General features: G+C 41.8%; 2 protein-coding genes across 3 annotated transcripts; both read right to left on the bottom strand.

Annotated features, from left to right (window-relative positions):
* Window positions 1-1772: 1772 nt before the first annotated feature.
* LOC116617869 lies at window positions 1773-21457 on the bottom strand. Of its 2 annotated transcripts, XM_032380988.2 has the most exons (6): window positions 20488-21457; window positions 16857-17092; window positions 14709-16403; window positions 5146-5199; window positions 2846-3489; window positions 1773-2477 (listed from the first exon to the last, which is right to left on the bottom strand). In XM_032380988.2, exons 1-6 carry the CDS (start codon window positions 20856-20858, stop codon window positions 2133-2135), a joined length of 3345 nt encoding a protein of 1114 aa, XP_032236879.2. In that variant the 5' UTR covers window positions 20859-21457; the 3' UTR covers window positions 1773-2132. The 2 variants fall into 2 exon arrangements, with proteins under 2 accessions (XP_032236879.2, XP_048588523.1); XM_048732566.1 differs by lacking the exon at window positions 5146-5199.
* LOC116617870 (steroid 17-alpha-hydroxylase/17,20 lyase) lies at window positions 5919-9848 on the bottom strand. Its single transcript, XM_032380992.2, has 4 exons — window positions 9351-9848; window positions 8651-8808; window positions 7601-8289; window positions 5919-6810 (listed from the first exon to the last, which is right to left on the bottom strand). Exons 1-4 carry the CDS (start codon window positions 9542-9544, stop codon window positions 6319-6321), a joined length of 1533 nt encoding a protein of 510 aa, XP_032236883.2. The 5' UTR covers window positions 9545-9848; the 3' UTR covers window positions 5919-6318.
* Window positions 21458-22310: the final 853 nt, after the last annotated feature.

The following is a 22310-nucleotide window of genomic DNA, read 5'->3' as shown; positions in this document are numbered from 1 at the left end:
GATGAGGCTAGAACGGTTTTATGATGAATATTGTTTCTTCTATTACTATTACGCATTTGTCCTTACAAGAATCTCCCATTTGGAAGGCGGTGGGCTCACCAAGAAGATAAAGAAGAAGAAGTTTAACAAAAACACACTAAATATATATAAAAAAACAAATAATAAGAGATCAAACGTTATGCTTCGGGAGAAGTAGGACACATCGATCTAGAATCGAGATATCGTTGCAATAGTAAGTTCTGTACTAACCAAGATTAATAAAGTCATAAGATAACACAGAAATGAATTGTTTGAACAGTACAAGTTTTTGTCAGTAGTTTTGAGATATATAATTAAAGCTTCTGGCTACTTCGGCTACAGCACAAGATAATTTTATCAAATAACTTTTTCTCTTTCTTTATTTCCTTGTACTTGTTTCGGTTAACTTTTGTAATAAATGTATTTATGTTACTGTCGTGTGAATTAAAATTGAATTGAATTCAAATTGTTGTTTATCGACGACATATTTTACGCTTGGGAGAGTGGATTTATATTGCAAATATAGTTGCACTTAATTATCGTCAGGGCATTCTTCACGTATTTTGTTGTCGCTTGACTCGAGGTTCTAATGAATTTTAAAATCATTATGCTGGGATGTGCTCCATATCTGATCAAATACTGATTCTATGGCCTTGTTCTCAACAGCTGTTGCAGGCCTAGACATGTTGGGGGGACGACACAGAAACATCAAGTAAATATTGGGGGAACATAGCCACGCCCCTACTGGTCATTTCCTTTATAATCTCTAAAAATATTAAGGGTGGTGAGGGTGGGGAGGGGAGTGGCATTTGTCCCCAATGTCTTTCGAAGGGGTTGCGCCAAATGGCTATATTGTTTGATTAAACAAACTCACATTAGGGAAAATAAACGAATATATAATAATTTAATTCTTCAAAATATATATACTCACTATTATTACTTAGATAGTGAGTAGCGAAAAAGCGGGGACAAAAGCGGTTATTTATTACTGAGAAATGATTAAAATCGTCAAGTATTTGAAGGTAGTGTGGAGTGTACAAAAGGTAGCGAGGTAGGATGACAAACACTTTAGGACGTGAGGAACCCCATTTCGACCATCATATTGGCTATGGGAACACTCCAGTCTTTCACACTTCTCCCAAATAACAGAATAATTGATAATAGTACGATAAACAAAACTCTTCCTAAAATCTAATCGTACTAAAGATAAATACAATAAAATATATGTATTTACTGATAGAGGCTCCAGGAAATTGCAAGTGCGCGTCACTCAAGAAAATTGTAATTTATATTGGTGAGATGGTTATTCAACGGGCTTTTATAGCGGTACTCCCTATATTTTTTTTTCTACCAATATCACAATTGATACAAATTTTCACAATCCTTTTCTTCTGATGATGCAAATTCTGCGGCGGTGGTTGATGGTTATTTTACCCATCCATTCTGCCCTAAAGCTGAAAAGAGGTAAATGAAAATCCAGGGGTTTCGTTTCCAGCTGTTTTATTTTGGACTCTTTAGAATATGCGGCTAGCATCAATACCCCCCTCATACCCGATTCTAGGGAATATATTTTGGAATTCTTGCACTTGGCGTTCTTTTCTCTAAGGCTCTCCCCAGCCCTTCCCACGGCCAAACGAAGGCAACCCGAATGAAACGTCAAGGGTTAGGCTGCTTCTGGAGAATATTATCAATCTTAGGGCGGAAAATGTGTCATGGAGAGGGGGAAATTAGATTTCATTGGAAGCCATAAAAAATATGAATTAAGTATGATTTATTACGGTTTTTATAGTCTTTTCAGTTTGACTGGTTTACTGTAACGTGCTTTAATCCTCTGTTTATATAATAATAATGGAAATTAAAACGATCATTTTTAAATAGTCATTCAGACAATAAATTAATAATGGGAATTAAAATGATCATTTTTAAATAGTCATTCAGACAATAAATGAATAAATAAGATAAAGTGCTTAATAGTAAAAGAACGATTTTTTGGCGATCAGAGGCGAAAGGGTGGAGGGTGCGTGTTGGCCCAAGCCGACCCGCTTTATAACGTGTGTTCTTCAAAAGGTCTCTTACAGTAAATAAGCGCTGTTGGTAAAATTCTGTACAGGGGGTCACTTAGTCACCCTGAACTTTGAAATTGATATCAAAACCTCATGAATGACTATCATAAGTATGGTCAGAACAGACATTAGAAATGCTAGTTTCTGGTAGAGTGGATTATGAAATGAACAAATCACGTGATGTCTTCCTGGTGGTAAGACGATGCTCATGAGGTTTGGAGTCACGTGGTGAATAGGCACTTCCGTCCAGCGGTCATACTCGTGAAAAGCATGCTCCTGGAGCTCCTGGCTGGAGATGACGTCAAGGCTCGAGCCTGTCACGGTGTTGCTATAGCGACAAGTCCAGTAAGGGTGGTAAGTGACCTTCAATAGAAGATGTTCTGCGGTGAAGATGTCCTGTTCGTGCAAAATAAGACAGTTATTGCCTTGCTCCGCCGCGCCCGATACTCGAGGATCCAACCGAAACTCTCATATTGTTATGCAAATGCCTTTCTACAGAGTTCTCAAGATTAACTTCGCAATCAAGGCCGCATCAAAAACGATTTGCATCGATGACGTTGCTTTTTTCCATCCGCTAAATATACGGAATCCCCTCCCCTCATTCAAGGCCAACATTCCCCATTTTTAGAAGGAGTAAGAAAACTAGAGAAAACTAAACTGAAATTTTGCTCCGTATATCTAAGTGCATTAATATTAAAGCATACAAATTCCCATTTCTCTTGGGTGGCTCAAAATGTAAAGATTGTGGCGTAAATACTACTTACCGACTGTGCCTGTCCTTGGACATTAACAATTGCACTGTACGTGTTCAGATCCACCTTCTCCTTTAGTACCTCAGACACTATAGAATCCTCACTACGACCTCTCGTGATCTTCTTTACCCAGGTCGCCTCGGACACAGGCCGCCTATTTATAGTCCACGTTACACCAAAGCCACTGAACGGTTGTAACCATAGTAACGGGAAAACACTCGGACCAAGAAATGACTGATCTTTCCACATCGGTGCAACAGAAATTCTTGGAACATTCTTAGAAATTGTCCCTTTTGGGTTAATTGTCAATAGTTGTTTGTTCTGATAGATTTGAGTTATACTAAGCACTGTTTGGCGCATTCCTTTTAAATCTCCAGATACGTATCCTGAGACTCTAACGAATTCTAAGAAGCCATAACCCACATTAGGCGAGCGTACAAAAACAGATGATCCGTTATGGAGTTGTGACAGCCTTCGAAGATCGCACTTGTCCAGGAAATCTTTGGAAATCAAGTTCGTTTTGGCCATGACGTAGCGTATGTTGTACAGCTGCATGAGATGTGGGAACCAAGGTGTTGTTGATAAGTCTGGGCGCACAGATTCCAGGTAAAACACGGACAGAGTGTCATGGAAACCCCGGGAATACGTCATGACGCCTGTAGAGTATAAAGTGAGAATTAACGGGCGTCTCTTGCTGGTCGTTCACGGTTCACATTTAGATTTTGATCATCTCGAGCTTTGCTTGCGTGACACAGAAAACATTTGCCGTCAAGATCAAGCTCGTTATCCAATAAGAAAGTAAAAAAAAAAGGATTTAAAAATAGTAGCGGCGCCAGGATGCAAAATAGCGGCAACCACAGTTTATGTAGTGTGTAAGAAATAAGATAGCATAAGACACACCTCCACATATCGGACTATAATGGAGAGGTGTTTTGTAGAAAAACAGCTTAAATACATTCATATGCTGCCTAGAATAAAAGCAAGGGTGAGGAAGCATTTCTGTCTTTCTGTTTTTGTTTCACCCGAGTTAAAACGGTGAGCCTGTGCTCGGTACTCTTTATTGCTCTCGGGGGCTCTATTGTGGGTGTGTTTTTATTCTAAAGCGCCATATTTAGCGACCATGAAAGGAAATCAGAATTGAATTTCAGATCTGGTAATATTTAAACGTGATCTTTATTATACACAATACTAGCAACTAAACATAACGAAACTGTCTGTGTAGTTATTGAAAAATACTACGATGAAAATCCATGGGTGCTTCAGATTTTATAACAAAGTGCGTAAGCTTTTTATAAAGTACGTCGTTACAGAGTGTAACGACTCTACACTTCAACTCGCATTATTTGTGATTTTTGGACGCTATATTTAGGTTTGGGACCCCACACCCAATGCCTATGCCAAAGAAAATATGAACTCTAGAATCTTAAATGCTCCTAAGAAATTCGGGAAGAGTAGCTTACGAGATATTTAATAACAGTATTTTATAAAAGATTAAAACACAACACATTTTAGATTGTGTGCATTTCAATGAAGCTTGCTTTTATTGTTTTGGGCCAAAAAATGTCATATGCACGTGCTTGAGGGGACAAAGAACAACAAAGGCTAAAGGCAGCAATGTAGACCTAGGTCGTAGTGTGCTGCACATGATGACGACATCACTACATTACTATAGCAGCACACCTATTCCCAAGAGACGCATGCGTGGAAAAGACCCCGATATGTTTCGTACATCTCAGCGAGCGGTGCGTGGCGTAACCGACTAAGACAGGCCTGGGATCCTGGTTATTGCCTCCCCATTAATGCGCGGGTACCTCAGGTTCCTTTGTGTTGTACAGTTCGCTAGATAGCGGTGCTGGGGCCGAAATCTCCAGCTTAGCCGTAAAGCTTTACGCTGCCATACGGTGTTTCAGCGCATGTCTGGAAGTATGGTCTATTTTTTCTCATTTACCGGATCTGGACGAGGTTCGATTCTCGGCCATGTCCTCGAAGTTTTTTTTTTTCACAGTTTACCAGTTACAAGTCCATATTCCTTGCCCATACCCTTGCTCCCTTTGTTCTCAGTTTTTCGTTTTTTTTTTCCTGCGTTCACCGTTTTTCGGGTAAAAAAAAGCAACCCCGTTCCTATTCTATTCATCGTTCATGATATACAATCATTGTCTTCATACTTTTAGCGTTTCTTAATGTATAACTACCTCGGCTACCTTATAGAGTCACAAGCCGTCACGGACGCTGAAGTCAAATTAGCCCGATTTATCGTAGGGCAACTGTTATACACAGTACTGTGTCAGGCATAAGCTCAAGTGCTGGCTTACCCGGTTTCCTGGAATTGTAAGGGACCATTGATAACTCCCACGGCCCACCGGTTCCTACAAGGTAAAAAATCTCTTAATTTAATTTCAAGCACATACGGAGTTTGCTTTGCTAGGTTTTGCTTAGCAAACCCCATAAGATGAAAGAAATGAAACCTGAAACAGATTACTGAATGCAAAAGTACATTATAAATAAAAAGAACTAGTTCGAATATGTTATTTTGGGCGATAGATTTTCTAACGTAGGCACAATAGCATTTTCCACGGGGCCTGAAAGAGTTATGATGATCCATCCGGTTCTAGGCGATTTTCTAATTTACTTTAACATGTCTGTTGAAATTTATGAAATTATAACAGCCTATCATCTAGCACGTTAGGCCCGTACCCAGGATTTTTTTTTGGGGGGGGGGAGGGGTTGCGGAATCCGATAAAGTGGACCTAATTTTTTCCAAAAGGGGGGGGGGAAATTCTCTTATAGAAATCTGACCACCCCCGAAAGAACAAAGAGGGATTTTTTCATGCCTTTGAAGTATCTCCACGGGACGTTTATTGTCGGATTTGGCTACATACCAGAGCGATTTAGCGTGCGCGCGCGCACCCCCCCCCCCCCCCCCCTGGATGTACGGGCCTGACGTGTTATTTTAATATAAGAACGATACACCTTCATCACCCCTGGGGGCCAGGTTTGTCCTGGTGCTATCAATTCAATGTCACCTCCCGGTGCCCCACCCGCTAATACGGTCTGTTGTGCGAAGTGTGACAGCAGCAACATTCAATTGTGATAAGCATCTTTAATATGTACTTATATCAATATTTAAACAAAAGCAATAGTAGAAAATACGTTGTGCTATTATACCTAGCGGATTTTTATATCATTGTTTTATATTATATTATTTCATTTAAACGCATTGGCTTTTTTATACATTTTGTTGTACCATGGTCTCTTGGTTGTACTTCATACTTAGTCATTATATCAAAGTTCGGTCTATCTTCTCCTTTATTTCTAAAGGCCTGGATAAACTAGTCGACATGTTGAGCGCGACATGTAGTGTGCGATATGTATGATAATTATATGCGACAAAGCAAATAAGCCATTATTACTCTTTTGTGTTTCTTATCAACGTATAATATTATGATGACATTTCTTGAGAAGAACACTGAGGAAAGTCCCAGTTTCTATGCAGAATATCTATCGATTGCGCGTATTTTGAATGGCTTCGGGCTCTGCGTGAATCCTTTGATCCCTTCCAGACTCGGCGGTTCCTCATTTTCCGGTACCAGCGTGAACTTATGCAACATCCACGACAGGAACAAAAACAGCTTCATCTTTGCGAGGGACTCCCCAGTGCAAACACGGCGACCGGCAGAAAAAGGGAGCCAGTTAGGGGGGCTTGTCAAGAGGTTCCCCTCGTTGTCGAGGTGTCTGTAGGGGTTGAACTCGAGGGGGTTTTCCCAGCAGTTAGGGTCAAGGTGCACCGCCTCTAAGTCAGGGAGAACGACCGTGTCCTTGGGGACTCTGTATCCGCATAGGGTGGTGTCCTTCAAGGTGTAATGAGGGATGGCCTCGTCCGCGATGTTACCAGCTCGCAGGGTCTCCATCAGGGCGGCTTGGATGAGGGGCAGACGAGGGCGGTCTGTGAGGGAAGGCATTCGATCACGACCTACAACCTGTAAATAATAAATCAAAAGATTTAGGGAGTCAAATACCCTCCTTTGAGGTAATGCTGAAAGCGCAGACACAGGCAGGCGGCATTCCACTTATTTCTTACGACTGAACACAGCTTAGACCGAAATCTTTGGATTTTGTGGAGGAAGTAAAACCAGAGGACCAGGAAGATAACCCTCGGAGCAAAGATGAGAAACAACTAGCTTAGCTCAAGTGGGAACCGGGGATCAAACCCAGAACCCAGTGGTGAGAGGCACAGGCACTAGAGAGCGACCGGGAAACCTGTGGTGAGAGGCACAGGCACTAGAGAGCGACCGGGAAACCTGTGGTGAGAGGCACAGGCACTACAGAGCGACGCTCTGCCAACTGCGCCACCTAGCCTCCCATTTGGAGGTTCTTTTTCAATAGTGAATTCATCTTTTTAGCGGGGGTCACGGGCACGTTTCTTCTGCTGGTGCCGAAGTTTATTAATCAGGTGCTCAGTAGCTTGCGTCATGTATACAGCTGCCCTCCCCTTTCCATGGCTATATAGCTACTAATGCCTAGTGCACACTAGCAACATATCAACATGGGCGCGCGCACTATGTTTAGCCCGACATAACGACATGGACATAATGACATGTCGTTATGTCCATGTCATTATGTCGAAGATAAGAGTGCGCGCGCCCATGTCGTTATGTCGATATGTCACTAGTGTGCATTGGCATAACACATTTCATAGAACTAGCTAACACAAGCTATGCACATTTCATAGAACTTTCTCTTGGCTATATGCCGTTATCCACACGTTACCTTATCCATCTCTTGTTGAATCTGCTGCTGGTACTGAGGGTAATTAACCAGGTATACAATAGCCCATTTCAGCGTCGATACTGTGGTCTCATAGCCCGCACTGACTGTATCGTATAAAGTACAGATCAGGTAGTCATCTGATAACAAGGCCTTCTTCTCCTCCTCGTTCTGGTACTCTGCTTCTGAGCGCGCCTTCAGCAAACCATTCATCAGATCGGTAACCTCGGCAGAAGCGTCAAAATTCGCCTTTCCCTGATCAAGAACATCCTTGATTGTTCCCAAAAGAACAAGCTCTGTTCCTGTCTGGTCTCGCTTGTAGGCGCTGAATGGGAAGTACTTCGAGATAGGAAATAAATCGAGGATCGAGAGCTGCTCATTTAGCTCTGCGTCACCGAAAGAAAGGTTCGTCAGCTCGATAAATCGGTCGAACTCGGGGTGCGAAGAGTTGAAGTACTTCCCGAAAGTGATCCCGCAGATGACGTCTGCTACGCGTTTCATCAAGACGGTCGAGGGGTTAAAAGGCTTTCCCTGTTGTTTGCTAAAGAACTCCTGAAGTTGGCTTGCCTGCTCTGTTATTCGCGCATCTATTAAGGGGATGTTCGAGACATAGTAGCGCATGGAAGTCACGAACAGCTTGCGGTGCAGTTTCCATGCGGTGTTAGGATTGCCAAACGCTATGCCTTTGCCACCTAGAAAAAAGAGGAAGAAAGAAACGGGTAACTATTCGGGAGTTTTTGGAGTGATAAATCTGATTTGGATCAAGGGTGTTGTTTCACCAAGGGTGTTGTTTCTCCTGGACAAAGCCATTGTGACTTGATGGAGGCCACCGTTTTCGGGGAAATCTCTCTAACAAGATAAATAAAATTTGCTGAGCCAAATTTCCCTCCCCCCCACCTCAGCGCTTTCGTCCTCCGACCGCGAAAATGCGCGCCTCTTGTGCGGTTTTCGAGCGCCCGCTGAGTCTGTATTCTTTTGCGGATTACCAAGCACGATAACAGAATGCACAGGGACATTTGAGGGTAGGAGTAACCTAGAAAAGCGAGTGCTTACCCAGCGTTTCTATCAAGAAGCTGTGGAACGGAGGTCTTCCTGCATAATCTGCCGACTTTGAGATCAAAATCTCTTTCAGAGCCTGCGGTGATCCAGCGGATACAATCTTCCAACACCCAGCCTTGAGTGAGACTATTTGCCCATATTTCTTTTTCATCCTAAAAAGTCTATATTAGTATAGGTGTGGTGTTTTCGAGGGGCGGACTGGCATGGTTCGGTATTGAGGACTCATTTGAAAAACGAATTTTGCGGTCCCAGCAGATATATCGTGATGCCCTCTCTTTTTTCATTACGTAATCAACCATTACGTAATACTAGTAATTCTGATTAATAAAAACAGCGACATAGAAACTTTTAACTTTTAACTTTTACGATATGTGCGTATAACCAATGAATCTCTGGTAATTTAAGGGGCTCTTGATCAACTGTTCAAATAGTTCATATTCAAATCATCCTTCGTATCATCATTCTCGTGCTGAAGTTTGGTGTTAAAGAGCCTTAGCGCTACATTAAAACACTGTGCATCGCCATTCATTGGTTTGAGCTTACATATTGTAGAGCTTACAATATACGCATTGCTGCTTATTCCAAGTGATCATTTAATACAACAATAATAAGGCTGATCAAGTTGGATTCTAAAGGTATGGCGAGACAGCTAGGAAAAATGGCAGGGGAAAATATACAGTACCAATCTACTTACCTCGTTAGCTTCAAATCATCGCTTAGTAAACTACGGAGGTTACCTACAATCGGCAAAGAACTGAACCGTGGGCCAGGAGGCAGTCCCCTGAAATCGTACATGTCCCATAACAAACTAACCAAAAACACACAGAGAATTCCCGAAACCGCGTAGGCCAACGAGGGTAGAGAGAGAATAGTCCAAGCTTCTGCCATGTTCGATCCAATAAATCGGAAAAACAGTGTGGTGTATATTCGAACGAAGTCCCTGACCCTCGTGATGCGTGAAATAATGACGTGTTTGCCATCAGCTACACATCAACACCTTTACGCATGACGAAGAATGCCGCTAAATGAGACGGAATAGCAAGGAAGAAATCCGTCGGAATATGACGATTAAATGCAGACACGCTCCCCGTTTCTTACATTTTTTCATTACATCTGACACAATACGGGGGGCATGCATGACGGAGCCTATAAGTAAGTAAGTAACGCGAAACCCCTCAACTGTTTGTCTGTTTGCAGCCGTTTTTGGTGTCAGTCACGCAATGCTTCCCTCCTCACAGGAGGAAGGGAGGACAGCGTTGCGTGACTGACACTAAAAACGGCTGCAGCAAGCAGACTAATCAACTGCCCAAACATTAGAAATACCGCTTATTCTGAATAAATACACATCACAAAGCAATGGCAGTTCATTGTGCCCTTTATTCTAGGATATAAGACACTTACAGGAATTACAGGAGGTGATCAATCGTGAAAATATCCGCAAACGCGGGGAACCGGACCCTGAAACATGACCTTCCAGCCTTAGGGGCAATTAGAAAAGTGAAGGGGGAGGGGGGGGGAAGAAACAACAACAAAAATTCATACACGGTGTAAAGCCTGGAAAAAAAAATGCATGCAGCCCAAACCAGACAGAAAAAAAGCATGGAACGATTTAAAAAAAATAATATGTAAGTCTCGAGAAAAAACAAAACATTCACGACTGAAACCTCCCTATCTACCCCCCCCCCCCCCCCCCCCCACCGTCACTTTCCATATGGTCCGTCCCTTAGCCTCTCGCAATGCATCCTGGGACTTCCCTTAGCCGCTCGCAATGCATCCTGGGACTTCCTTTTAGACCAAACAACAACAAAGAGTTCAAGGGATTAGTGTTCGAACTTGTTTGAAGCGATTTTTTTATACTTTCGACACTATGGTTGTCGGCTTTATCTTCAAGCGTGTGATTCCAAGCATGGTTATTTACTATGGAGCAATGCAAGCTTATTTAGGCTACCACATGTTCACGACTCCATCAACTCTACAAAAACCAATGTCTTCCCTAATAAAACCAAACGAAGCGAGGAAAAAGCTGGTCCAAGGAGTAAAGGACGTTTACAAAGGCAATGCGAAGCCGGAAACTTTCCAAAACTGGTCCAAAGATTTTGAATTTGAAGATATGTTTACCTACATGAAGGGAATCGGACCTATAACAAACACAGGCTATCTTATCAAGGAGTTTGATCCAGTTGGGATCGATTACAAGTCGGAGGTCCATTACGAAGATGGTTTTCGACTTGAAATGACTCATAATTACACGGCATTTAAAAGATTCACATTCACCCTACCGACAGTGATCTATGCAAAGACAGAGGGAGATAAACTTGTGGCGATCAGGGATGAATTTTTTGGCAAATCCTTGATCACAGAGGGAAATGCCCCGTTCCTGTTTATCGGCAAAATGTCACGTGTTATTCGTACTGTACAAGGAAAACTGTTCAATTTGAGAACAACGCAAAACCCTTGAGCCAGCTAAGAGTCAATTGGCCTCGAAAAATCTTCTAACAGAGCCTTTAGAACAAGGATAACAATAAAATACGGTTTGTTGTAGATATATATTTTCGCATTTTATAATTGGAGCATTGTTACGTGACCGCTACTACAGAACAATATTATTTCCACTACCTAGCTAACAATTATAAGCACTTTTCATAAAACACAGACAGCACAGAGTAGATAGCACACTGGATGTAAGAATTAGCTACAAACAGGAATACATGTTCGCCTGATATAGATTTACATCTGTATAAGTCACTGCTAAATGGTTCTTTATTTATGTGTTTATATTTGAACGATAATCTAGGGTTATTATGTAAAAGCTATTGTTGATATTAACCGAGACATTTCAGTATAGAATAGACGTTATACTTTATCTTTTTCTCTTTTTTTTTTCTTCTCATTTAAGTTATTTTGACTAAAAAAAATCAATACACACAGGAATCTCACATCAACCCTTTGCATTTTAATCCTCGTACCACTCTCTGCTCGGCCATTTGTGAGAAATCCAAAATGGCGGCCGAACGATGCTGTAAACAAGTTACCGCGTCTTTATCAAAGATTCATGGGTTGGACGCTTTGCGGACGCCAGCCAACCACTTTATAGTATTGACAGAGTGAGAGGTATGCCAAAGTCCAATTTAGAGTGGTTGTTTAGAGTTGTGAGCGTTGTTCACTTTAAGACCGATGCGCGCAAAAAGGAGATTTTTCTTCGAATTTAGCGCGCATAGCATCATTTAAGTAAAGTGAGCATTTTGTCAGAGAGTGGCTGGCGCACAATGGAGTGGTTGCTACCAGCTAGTATTCTATACACTGGCGTACAGGGATACACGGTTTATCATGTTTTTTCAAGCCCGAAAAAACTCCGAAAACCAAAGTCGGCACCCGTGGAGCTGAGCGAGACGAAGAGTGATATTGCAGATTCAAGACAACCTCTGGTAGAGGAATTCCTCCGAATATATCAGCTCAGTTATAACGAGGAATCTTTCCAAATATTTTCAGATGACTTATCGTTTGAAGATCCAGCAGTGTTTTTGAAGGGGATCGGCCCATTGAAGAACGTTTTAAATTTGGCGAGAGCTTTCATCAAAAGCGTAAAAACCGAGAAGTTAGAAGTGCATCATTTTGAACAAGAAATTCGTATGGATTTGACCCAGAAATACACCTATAGACTTGGCTTCTCATACAATACAACCTCTGCATTGTATTTGCGATTGGAAGGAGAGGCAGGCAGTGAGAAAATAGTTTCTGTTGTTGAAGAGTGGGGAAAGAAAAGTCTTCTTGATGGCCAGAGTGCTCCTTTTACTGGAAGTATGGCAACTATGTTCAGAAAAATCCATGGCAAAGTTTGCAATATGATGCTTTGTACAATGAAGTAAGACATATTTTCCACAAAAGAGCAGTATTTGAAGGCTAACGGAAATGGTTGAATTTCTCAGATGGTTGAAGTTCTGTTCTGATACAATCTTAGTGACCTGAGATCACAATTATTTTTGTAAAGGAGCAAGAATTCAAGTAGTGTACATGTAGTGTACGATAAAGGGAATTTGAATCTTTGGAGATTTAGAGATTTGACTAAGGTTATTTTTATAGTTGCCATTTTTGTCTCCGAGACTCATACTCAATGGTACTTATACTTTAGAGAGCTCTCAAGCTATGTTGTTTTTCTCATTTCACAATTCAGTTTCATACGTCTCTTCATAACATACATAAAAGCTCACAACAGCATGTTGATACCCAGTTTGTTTGACACTTTTTATTTTCCCCTTGCATGTCAATGGGTTTATTTGTGGTTCTAAAAAGCTAAGCTATTTATGCAGATTATAGTGTCTTGTAACAGGTCATACCTGTGATTAAGTATATTTTAGCATTCATTAAAACCTCAAATCATAATAGAAACATTAATTGTCATGCAATCATTAAATGTGGCCTTTTTATATTTAAAACTATCAAGAGTAGTCTAGGGATTTGGTAGATTCAAATTCTGAGGATTAATAACATCCCACTAATCATCAATATAAATCATAACATCTTTTTTTGCTGATTAATGAATAACCCACTAACGTATTGTTGAATCTCAAATCTGTAATTAAGGAAATTAAATTTACTGCTTATATCATTTTATTCTAGAGGCAAATAGTATGTCGAAATATAGTGGAAATTAAAGTTGTTTAGTTAAATAAATTAGTCTCTTGAAGTCTCATTCTCACCTGGCGCGCGTTTCTCGAAACACCCGAGAATTCTCGGACCCAAAAACTTTATTTTGCTTAACATTTCGCGTGTTTTTCTGTTTGAGAACTGCTTTCGTGTTTTAGAACAGTTTGAACTTCCTCTTGGTTCATATTCCAAATGATTACGCTCAATAGGGCTATTTTCGAAGTTTTGCTGAAGCTAAAAATTTACCCGAAAAGTCTCGGGTGACTGCGAGGTCCCGAGAACTTTCTTAAATTAAGCCATGTGACATTCGGAATTAGCTAGCTTTTCATATTTAAGAAATAAAAAGTTTTCGGGCTCAAGAATTCTCGGGTGTTTCGAGAAACGAGCTCCAGACCCCTAAACTTTTCGGGTGACTTTTTGGGCAATTTTTTCGGGTCCCGAAAGTGTTTCTCGTAACTAGCAAAGCTAGTTTTGTTTGATTGACAACATTATTTGTCGTAACAAATAACAAATTAGTCTGGTGATGATTCAATGGTATGACTCAGCAAAGCTATTTTTAAAACGATTTGTCATAACAAATTCATATAACTTGTCTGGATTATCAACTTTTTTCCAACTTCATTTCAAGCTTTGTGACACAAACTTGTGCAAGATACACAATAACAGACAATCGATTTTTCCAAAAAAAAAAAAAAAATGAATTGAAGTTTGAGTTTAGGCCCAAACTAGCTATTAGTAGTATTAGAGTATTAGACAATTTATGTTTCTTGAAACTCTGGCTTTTCATATAAACTATTTTTGGAAAGAATTTCTGGCAAACCTAGCACAAGGGGCATGGAATGTAATAGTGGGGATGATGGGTGGTGGCCACTACTGATAATATCAAAACTGTCTAGTTTTGTCTCTACCTCTTTTCAATATTTTATCAGGGGCGGATCCAGGATTTCAAAATGGTGGAGATAATGGCCGGATAGACGGCATATAACTGATCAAGTGGTTCTTGGTAGGTCACTACATAGATTTTACAATACGTCACGCTGAATTGGATTTGTCGAGTCAAGCAGGCGAAGGAAAATGGACACCCAATCCAGCCCCCCCGGATCCGCCCCTGTTCAATAAAACCAGGATCACTTTTTGCTATCTAACTTGGGTAATACCAAACCCATCAGAACCTTTCCCTTTTCATTATATCATTCTTTTCCAGAAAAGGGGGTTTTCAGGCCGGCGCCTCCCCTTTTTCTTCAGATGGAAATTTGAGAAGGAATGTATGGAAGAGAAATTTCACAAATTATCTCCTGTTATGTTTTTTATATCTCCCCCTTTTTAGCTGGTGCCCTCTCCCATTTTCCGCCTTGTGAATCGTATATACACATTATAATTTTTCTACCATTGCTTAGATGTGACTCACCAAATTCCTTGTGTCCATAAACTCTTCCGGTCAGTGGATGCTCTTGCAAATTCAGCATAGCTTCCTTATACCTTGTGCTCACTTCACTCACTGACAAACTCTCATTGGCTCGCTCAATCTGCCTGCCAATCAACAAGGGCGTGGTCACGAGGCACGTGACAACAAGCACACGTTTCACTCTGCCACCCATCACTCTTGACACAAGTGCGCATGTGCGTAGAACTAGACACGACAATCCAACGGCGCAGAGTAACAATCCAATGAAATGAAGCCCGTTGATGTACCGCATGGACTCTATCTCAGAGTGAAACGGAATCAAATCGTACCACAGCCCGAACGTTGTCCTTCCCAAGAATAGAAATAACGAAGTCACGAACGTCAGTAAAAGCCATGTGTGTAGTATACTAGACCGGCTAGCCGAGGATCCTTGTAGTGGCAAGCACAGAAGTATATGGGCTAGACCCGTGAGGGCCCCTAGGGTGATAAACGGTACACTCCGCCCGTAATCATACACCTCGCCTGTCAGGAGTTTCTTTGTGATGTCACTTGGAGTGAACCCGAAGTTGACAGTATCCGACTTCCAGGGGAGCCCGCCGACGTATTGTCTGTTTGCCAGAGCGGGTACAATCCACCACCAGGAGAGCAAAAAGCTGCGCAGGTGGACATCGATTGCACGACAAATCACGTGGCTGAAGCAAGGGGGGTCGTCGGTACGAGCCATGGAGGGGTAGGCCGTGCTTGTATTGGAATCTATACTAACTGGACTAGAAGTGGTTTGCGGCAATGGAGGGTCTGTTTGTGATCCAAGATCGGTTGTGTTTGAGTTGGAGTCAATGCTAATAGAGGTAAGAGCGTGTTCAGGTATTGGTGGGTCTGGCTGTGAACTAATGTATGATTTTGGGTCATTATCCTCGGACAAGTGAACAGCCGAGTCAGATGAGGGTCCATCTGACGAACTATAGGTATCTTCAGAGGCTCCGACGGAACACGTTATGTGTGAGCGAGTCCCACTCGGATCTACTACGTAAACATCAGGGTAAATCACGGAGGCTTTTGCCTGCCCTGTGATTGGTATGACATTCGGCCCGCTTCGAAAAGATGTCTGGATCTCGCCCCCACGTAATCTCGAGGCCTCAACACAGGAAAAGGGTTCCATGGGCTCATCCTGATTTGATTCCTCTGAAGAGTAACATTTACAATTCTGAGTGCGTATAGGGTTGAAATTAAATGGAGGAAGGTCTTGATTTTTTAATTCTGTCTTTGAGGACTTTTCATGGTGTATATCATCTGAGGAGTTGCTTTTATTTGAACAATTCTTGCAACAACAACCCTGGGTACACCCAGTGCCGGCACAAGTCTGCCTGTGGTCGTTATCATAGAATTTTTGGCTTTCTTCCGAGCTGCGAACGTGTTCATCTGAGTATATTTTGCAATAGCAGTCCGGGCTACACTTAATGTCGGGGCAAGTCTGTCTTGGGTCGTAATCACTGCACTTTGGACTTTCCCCCGAGCTTGTGTAAGACGGGGTTTGCCTAGAAATGAGAGTCGCTAGGAAGTAGCTAGCCAAAAGGCAGGCTGTAGTCAGGAGGGTGTAGATACAGAGGAGGGTGTGGCAGAGCAGGGTCAGCGCGAGGAAGACTGCGGTGGCATCCCGTGATCCTTCACCCTTGACCACGAACCGGAACATTGTGCCAACTGAAAAAATAACGATAAAGGAATTCAAACCTTAAGGAAGCTTGCTCTTCTGTAATACCCTCAAATTCCTGAATAACAGAGCTAAACCAGAGATGCTTTGTGCTGTTTTTGCCAACAATGCTGGCGCTGTTTGTACACCATTTTTGAGGCGCGCACTAAGAGGTCACATGACTTTGTTAGTGGCAAATTCAAGCCAAAATAAATACAGAAATGGCTGCACCCGTCACCCCAGAAGGCGACGAAAAAATAAAATCTTTCAACGAAAATAAGCCAGACAATTCTGACAAAGGATTCGCGCTGATCCGTAAAATAAGTTACTTTTTGCTGTTGTTGTTCGCTGAAGGCCGAAGAGCGCGAGAGTTTGTGCAAGTCGCCACCAGGGTAATTAAGCTTGGTAACCAGGGTAACCAGTGTAATCAAGCTTGCGTATCCCTCACCATCGCCACCACTCACCTGCAAGAGGCAACAGTGCCATTCCATAAGCCTGCGAGTACAGACCATAATTTCTAAACGCCCCCAGCTCAAATCCGAAGCTCGCCCAGCTGCTGAGCATGAAGACCAACATGGCGATGAGCGAGGACTGGAGCCTAGTCATGCCTAACCGCCGCGCACCTAGGAACCAGGTCCACGGCATGACCGTAAGGAGACAGAGGAAGAGGAAGCGAAAGGTCTGGGCACCACTCATGTATCTGAAAAAGAAAAATATGTTGTTGATTATGACTATAAAAAAATTAATACAACGCTTGATTCGCAGGCAAGCAGTTTGACCATGTGCGGGGTACTGCTAAAGGACCGTCTACACGGGCATTTTTTGACAAGTTTTTCTTGACAACTCTAGCTGTGTAGACGTGCTGTCCACACGAGCAACTTTTACTTGACAAGTTTTCCGTGCGATGAGCCGGTAATGCCTTTAGACAGCGGTGATACAAAAAAATAAATAACAAAGCTTGCCATCATACAATGGTGCCTCTGACAAAGAGACAGACCGTGGCAGCAATAGCAGCTTTTTTAATAGTCCACAAGCATGAGGCCTACGAACCTACGAACAAGTTTATTTGTTGAGCTTCTACTAAATCAACTTTTGGTACTTGGCAAGTAAAACTTGTCAAGTACAAGCATCACACAAACTTTAAATAAAAATGAACTTGTCAAGTAAAAACTTTTCATCCCCCGTCTACACGAACAAATTTTTCTTGTCAAGTAAAAATTGCCCGTGAAGACGGCCCTTAACAACGCCCGCAAAGAGCTGAAAGAGTCCCCGAGCCTACGTGATGTTTCGATTGAAGATAAGGTATGGGTCGAGTTATGGTGAAAAACATCCTGTTTGTCATGATCTTTGGTGGAGAAAAAAAACAAACAAACTTGAACCTCGTTGACATTATGTGCTGACTCATTATTACAGGCATCAGCCTGACAGAACACTAGCCATGTATAGAACACAACAGTCAAAACAAACGACGTTTAAATAATTCATATTTGGAGAAGGCTATGCCGGGTGCTACATTTTTGCCCTAGCGAGCTTGTGTAGAAACCTTGCCGTGGCATAAGAGGAGGAAGGGTCATGTCATTGAGGCTGGAACTTGTTAATGATCTTTGAACTCGACAGCGTTGTAAAGGAGGGCGTTTCTTCTATAGAGGAAGTTACAGATCGGGGAATTTCCCCTCAGGGGCGGTAAGGCGGGCGGGGGGGGGGGGGGGAGGGGGGGTGGGGGTCCCTGCAGGCTTCACGAGTTCCAAAAATTGGAAATCACGATAAACTGACGACAAGGATCAATCTTTACTCGCAAATCACGATTCACGATTTTTAAAAAGCATAGATCACGATTCACGTTTTTTAAAAGCATATATCAGGATTCACGATTTTTAAAGAGCATAGATCACGATTCACACTGGTTAAATTTCGCCGTTCACGATTCACGCTAAAAAAAGGCCGTTCACGGATAACGTTCACGTTCACGGATCACGAAAATAACCCTTGCCGCCCTTGTCCCTTTACTTAAAATAGTGAAACCAAAAGGAAAGGTATCCATACTAAAAAATTAAATCAATAGCAGGAATTCAGTCAAACGGCTCGAGATGTAACGTAACTGAAATCCACCAAATTGACATTTGCAGGTCCGAAAGATAGAAACTAAAGATACATCTTGCTGTGCATAGTGGAACCTCTAAATAGCGGCTCTTTTAAAATACAACGAAAATCGCTATTGATTTCTGGATATTTCTTAATATAATGGAAAATCGTATCAGTACTAACTAAAGAACGAATGCCCATTATAAGAGCTGTCCGCTTTGAAGATTGTGGGGTGAAACTGGATCAATTTTCGATGTAAAGAGAGATGTACTTTTTGATTTGAAGCGATGACCTGATGTACTTCTGATCAGGTAAGTTGCTGACAAGGCCACTTGATTCTATTTCCATCCGTCGCCTTGGAAATCGAGCCTACCTTTCCACAAGAATTCCGATAGTGAGCCATCTATTTTTTGTTACTTGTTTTACGCACATTTTTCATTATCAATTTCTTTATCTAATTGTGTTGTTTGATAAAAATATAGCCCTACTCGTCATTTTTAGTCTAAAAACTTTTAAGTGTGTTTTGCCTGCGAAGACACTTTTGAATTGAGTTTATCTACATTCGCTATGGCATGCTCTCCTACCTGTATACAAGCAAGAGTTGCGATAATATACGATACGAACACCTAGCGCTTCCCTGGTCGCACCTGCTCCACATTTACAGTATGTTAGCTTGTTTTACTCATTTTTGCTATCTGGTGCAAAAAAGGGAGACAAAAAGTTGAAACTTCAGATGAGCTCGGTAGTCTATGCCTTTTGTGTTCCGAAATGGGGTATGTATATTTTCTGGAACTACACAATGCTTGTTTTCGAAGAAACACCCCCACAATCAACATCAGACTCTGGGATGCTCACATAGCTGTGTCCCCAGGCTTTGCCATCGTAAAAATAACTTTATAATGCTTGGTTCTCGAAGAAATAACAGCACCATCAACATCAAGACTCTGGGATGCTCACATAGCTGTGTCCCCATGCTTTGTCATCGTAGAAATAACTTTATAATGCTTGGTTCTCGAAGAAATAACAGCACCATCAACATCAAGACTCTAGGATGCTCACATAGCTGTGTTCCCATGCTTTGCCATCGTAGAGATAGCTTTATAATGCTTGGTTCTCGAAGAAATAACAGCACCATCAACATCAAGACTCTGGGATGTTCACATAGCTGTGTTCCCATGCTTTGCCATCGTAGAAATAGCTTTATAATGCTTGGTTCTCGAAAAAATAACAGCACCATCAACATCAAGACTCTGGGTTGCTCACATCGCTTTACCATCGAATTTAAAGTGTCCGGCTTTTGCATTAGACGGAGCGCTCTATATGGACGCAACATTGGACGCAGTGCTCGCGAAATACCATTCGATTCGATACCTTCCAGTAGCGAGACTAAATGATTGTAAAGTTAAGGAATTAAAAAACAAAAACTAAATCATATAATATCTTCTGGGTGTCTCATGTACAAGAATATTATCTACTGGGCGTCTCATGTACAAGAATATGTGTTGTTCAAAGTCTTGACCTAACTTTGGGACTTTACTCTTATAGTTTGAGTTAAGACATAAGTGGTTAGTGTATTGGGGTTGTTTCGATGTCAAAGAGTTGTATCGTGCCTAAGCTACTTTTCGTACGAATTGGAATGTAAAAGTAAAAGTTCTTAAAGCCTACATTCTCTTCTTTTACTTGAAATGCAATGTATTTAAAAGGAGAAAATCTTGGGAGGCAAATATTCTAATTTCAAGTGCTACATTTCTTATTCAACGGCGCGGAAAACGGCAGAATAAGATTAAATATTTCAAATAAGGGAGTACAAGAATGCTTCAAACAGTTTATACCGTTTATAATTGCGAGAGGAAGAGCTAGGGGATTAATCTTTATCACCACGCCCGCGCTACAAGATCGCGTGATCATCAAGAAACACAATTAGCGTTCGTGTCGTCCCCAACAGGAAATGTGTCAAAGGCTGAACCGAGATAGAATAGTCCTGCAAACTACAAAAACTCCTCTGCAACTTACCCTTCCGTGATCATCATAGCAAAGGCAGAGAGAAGCATCGGCAAAGGTTGATAGGCGAGGATCAACGGGTACCCTAGTGTAAGTCCATCGAACCAGAAGTCCGTTACCCCCTGTTTCAGAAGCGTCCGCACGTGGCAAGCTTCTACGAAATGTGAGTACAAGTCGCCTCCATCTGCATAGCCCTCTGGACTTTGTAAGAAGTGATTTGAATGGGTTACAAGTGAGAGCGGTATGGACGCGCTGGATGCAAACACTAGAAGATAGCTAAGCCATTTGGGAATGTCACAGGACGTACCCCCACACGCAACAGGGTCGTGATTACAGCAAGACTCGTGCGACCTTTTCTTCTGATTGCGTACACTTAGAGCCATGTGTAAGGCTTTTCAGTCACTTTTACTGGAGTTTTTACCGTGTTTCGTGCTCCGGAGAGATTTGGGCTGCGCGGTACTCTCACCCCTTTGCCTTTCAACGTTCAAGCTAAGGCGCACAGAACTGGGCAAATTTCCAAGATTTTCGGATAGGTCTTCTCCGTGTGACTGTGCCGTCTTTTTTGGTCGCTCTTTTATGTTCCCCACCGCAGCGATCGAGGTGATTGGGAGCAGGAAAAGACCAAACCAATAAAGGAAGTGGAATCGTAACCGAACTTCGGAACTACCGAACTTTTATCAGACAATTTTAAGTCAACGAGCGGAAACGAGAGTGTTTTGACTTGAATCTAAGTGAATGTAAACAACGCACTACAAATCCGCGACCCTCTATAACCACGATACAGCACACCTTGGAAAACAGCAAAATTTACTCTTGGAGTTTCTTCGCCTTGAACCGCCGCCAGGGCGATTAAACACTTCTGGCATAGAAGATTTTTTTAGCCGGTATAAGGGCAGAGGTATTATTGTTCTCCCTTGATCTGTTGTGACATTAGTGTTTTTGATGACGTCATTGTCAGAGAAGACAACGCATTGGAATGTGCCATGCGTACATTCCTCAGAATTTTCGGCGGTCACTATCCCAAGTAGATATTGTGCCGACTTCCCCACTCGGTGTTTTAAAAGAAGTACGAGAGCGTATTTATCTAGGTCTAGACAAACAACGATGCCGCTTGATACGAGGCACATGCTTCAACTCATGTTCGATTATTGTGTTAGGGGATTGAGGGGGTAGTGTACTGGAGGTGATTCATACTAAATATTTTTTTTAACTCCGTGGCACCAGTGGGGTTAAAAATTCTGGAATAATTTTTTCCTTCATCGTGAAAAAGACGGAAGAGTTTGACTGGATTTTGTAGGTTTGCATGTTTTCTGTGAAACATATTCACGTTTATTTACCCCTACGGACAGGCTATGTTTACCAGGGCCCATCCTCTCTCAGTTTTCGTGATGTTCCTGTATTCATGTATCCCACCAGTATTTCGAGGCCTGCTACGACCTATGTTTCCCCATCTGTTTAAGTACCATAAAATACCTGTTTGTTTGCAACTCGCTCCCAAGTAAAATGGCGACCGAAAATTGCTTCCGTGGGCTCAAATGAATCGCTTTTTTGCGCAAAATATCTCAAAATGATTATATGCTAGGAGCAAAACGATTGGGGGCTTTGAAATCCTTGATTGATATAGTATTGTTAGGAACGGGCCATTAGAAAAGTGGGGGCGGGGAGGTTTCAGCCGTGCATGTTTTTTTTTTATCATTGCATTTTTTTAATCATTGCATTTTAATTATTACATTAGGCAATCAACTGATCAATACTTCAAATGATTAAAGATAATTATTATAAAAAGATTTTTATAGTCATTTTTAACACGGTATATCCAGTCAAACGATATATTT

This window comes from Nematostella vectensis, chromosome 9 (genome assembly GCF_932526225.1).
Source record: "Nematostella vectensis chromosome 9, jaNemVect1.1, whole genome shotgun sequence".
Lineage (NCBI taxonomy): Eukaryota > Metazoa > Cnidaria > Anthozoa > Actiniaria > Edwardsiidae > Nematostella > Nematostella vectensis.
Note: the sequence above shows the minus strand (reverse complement) of the source record. Positions and strands in the feature narration are given on the sequence as shown.

Excerpts from the sequence above, each read along its gene's own strand:
- LOC116617869 (XM_032380988.2), bottom strand. The coding sequence starts at position 20,858 with ATGGCTCTAAGTGTACGCAATCAGAAGAAAAGGTCGCACGAGTCTTGC. Across the intron at positions 16,404-16,856 it reads GGCACTGTTGCCTCTTGCAG|TTGGCACAATGTTCCGGTTC; the intron begins GTGAGTGGTGGC and ends TTATTTTTTCAG. Across the intron at positions 5,200-14,708 it reads TTATGGACACAAGGAATTTG|GAACCGGTGGGCCGTGGGAG; the intron begins GTGAGTCACATC and ends TTTACCTTGTAG.
- LOC116617870 (XM_032380992.2), bottom strand. The coding sequence starts at position 9,544 with ATGGCAGAAGCTTGGACTATTCTCTCTCTACCCTCGTTGGCCTACGCG. Across the intron at positions 8,809-9,350 it reads GATGATTTGAAGCTAACGAG|GATGAAAAAGAAATATGGGC; the intron begins GTAAGTAGATTG and ends TAGACTTTTTAG. Across the intron at positions 8,290-8,650 it reads CTTCTTGATAGAAACGCTGG|GTGGCAAAGGCATAGCGTTT; the intron begins GTAAGCACTCGC and ends TCTTTTTTCTAG.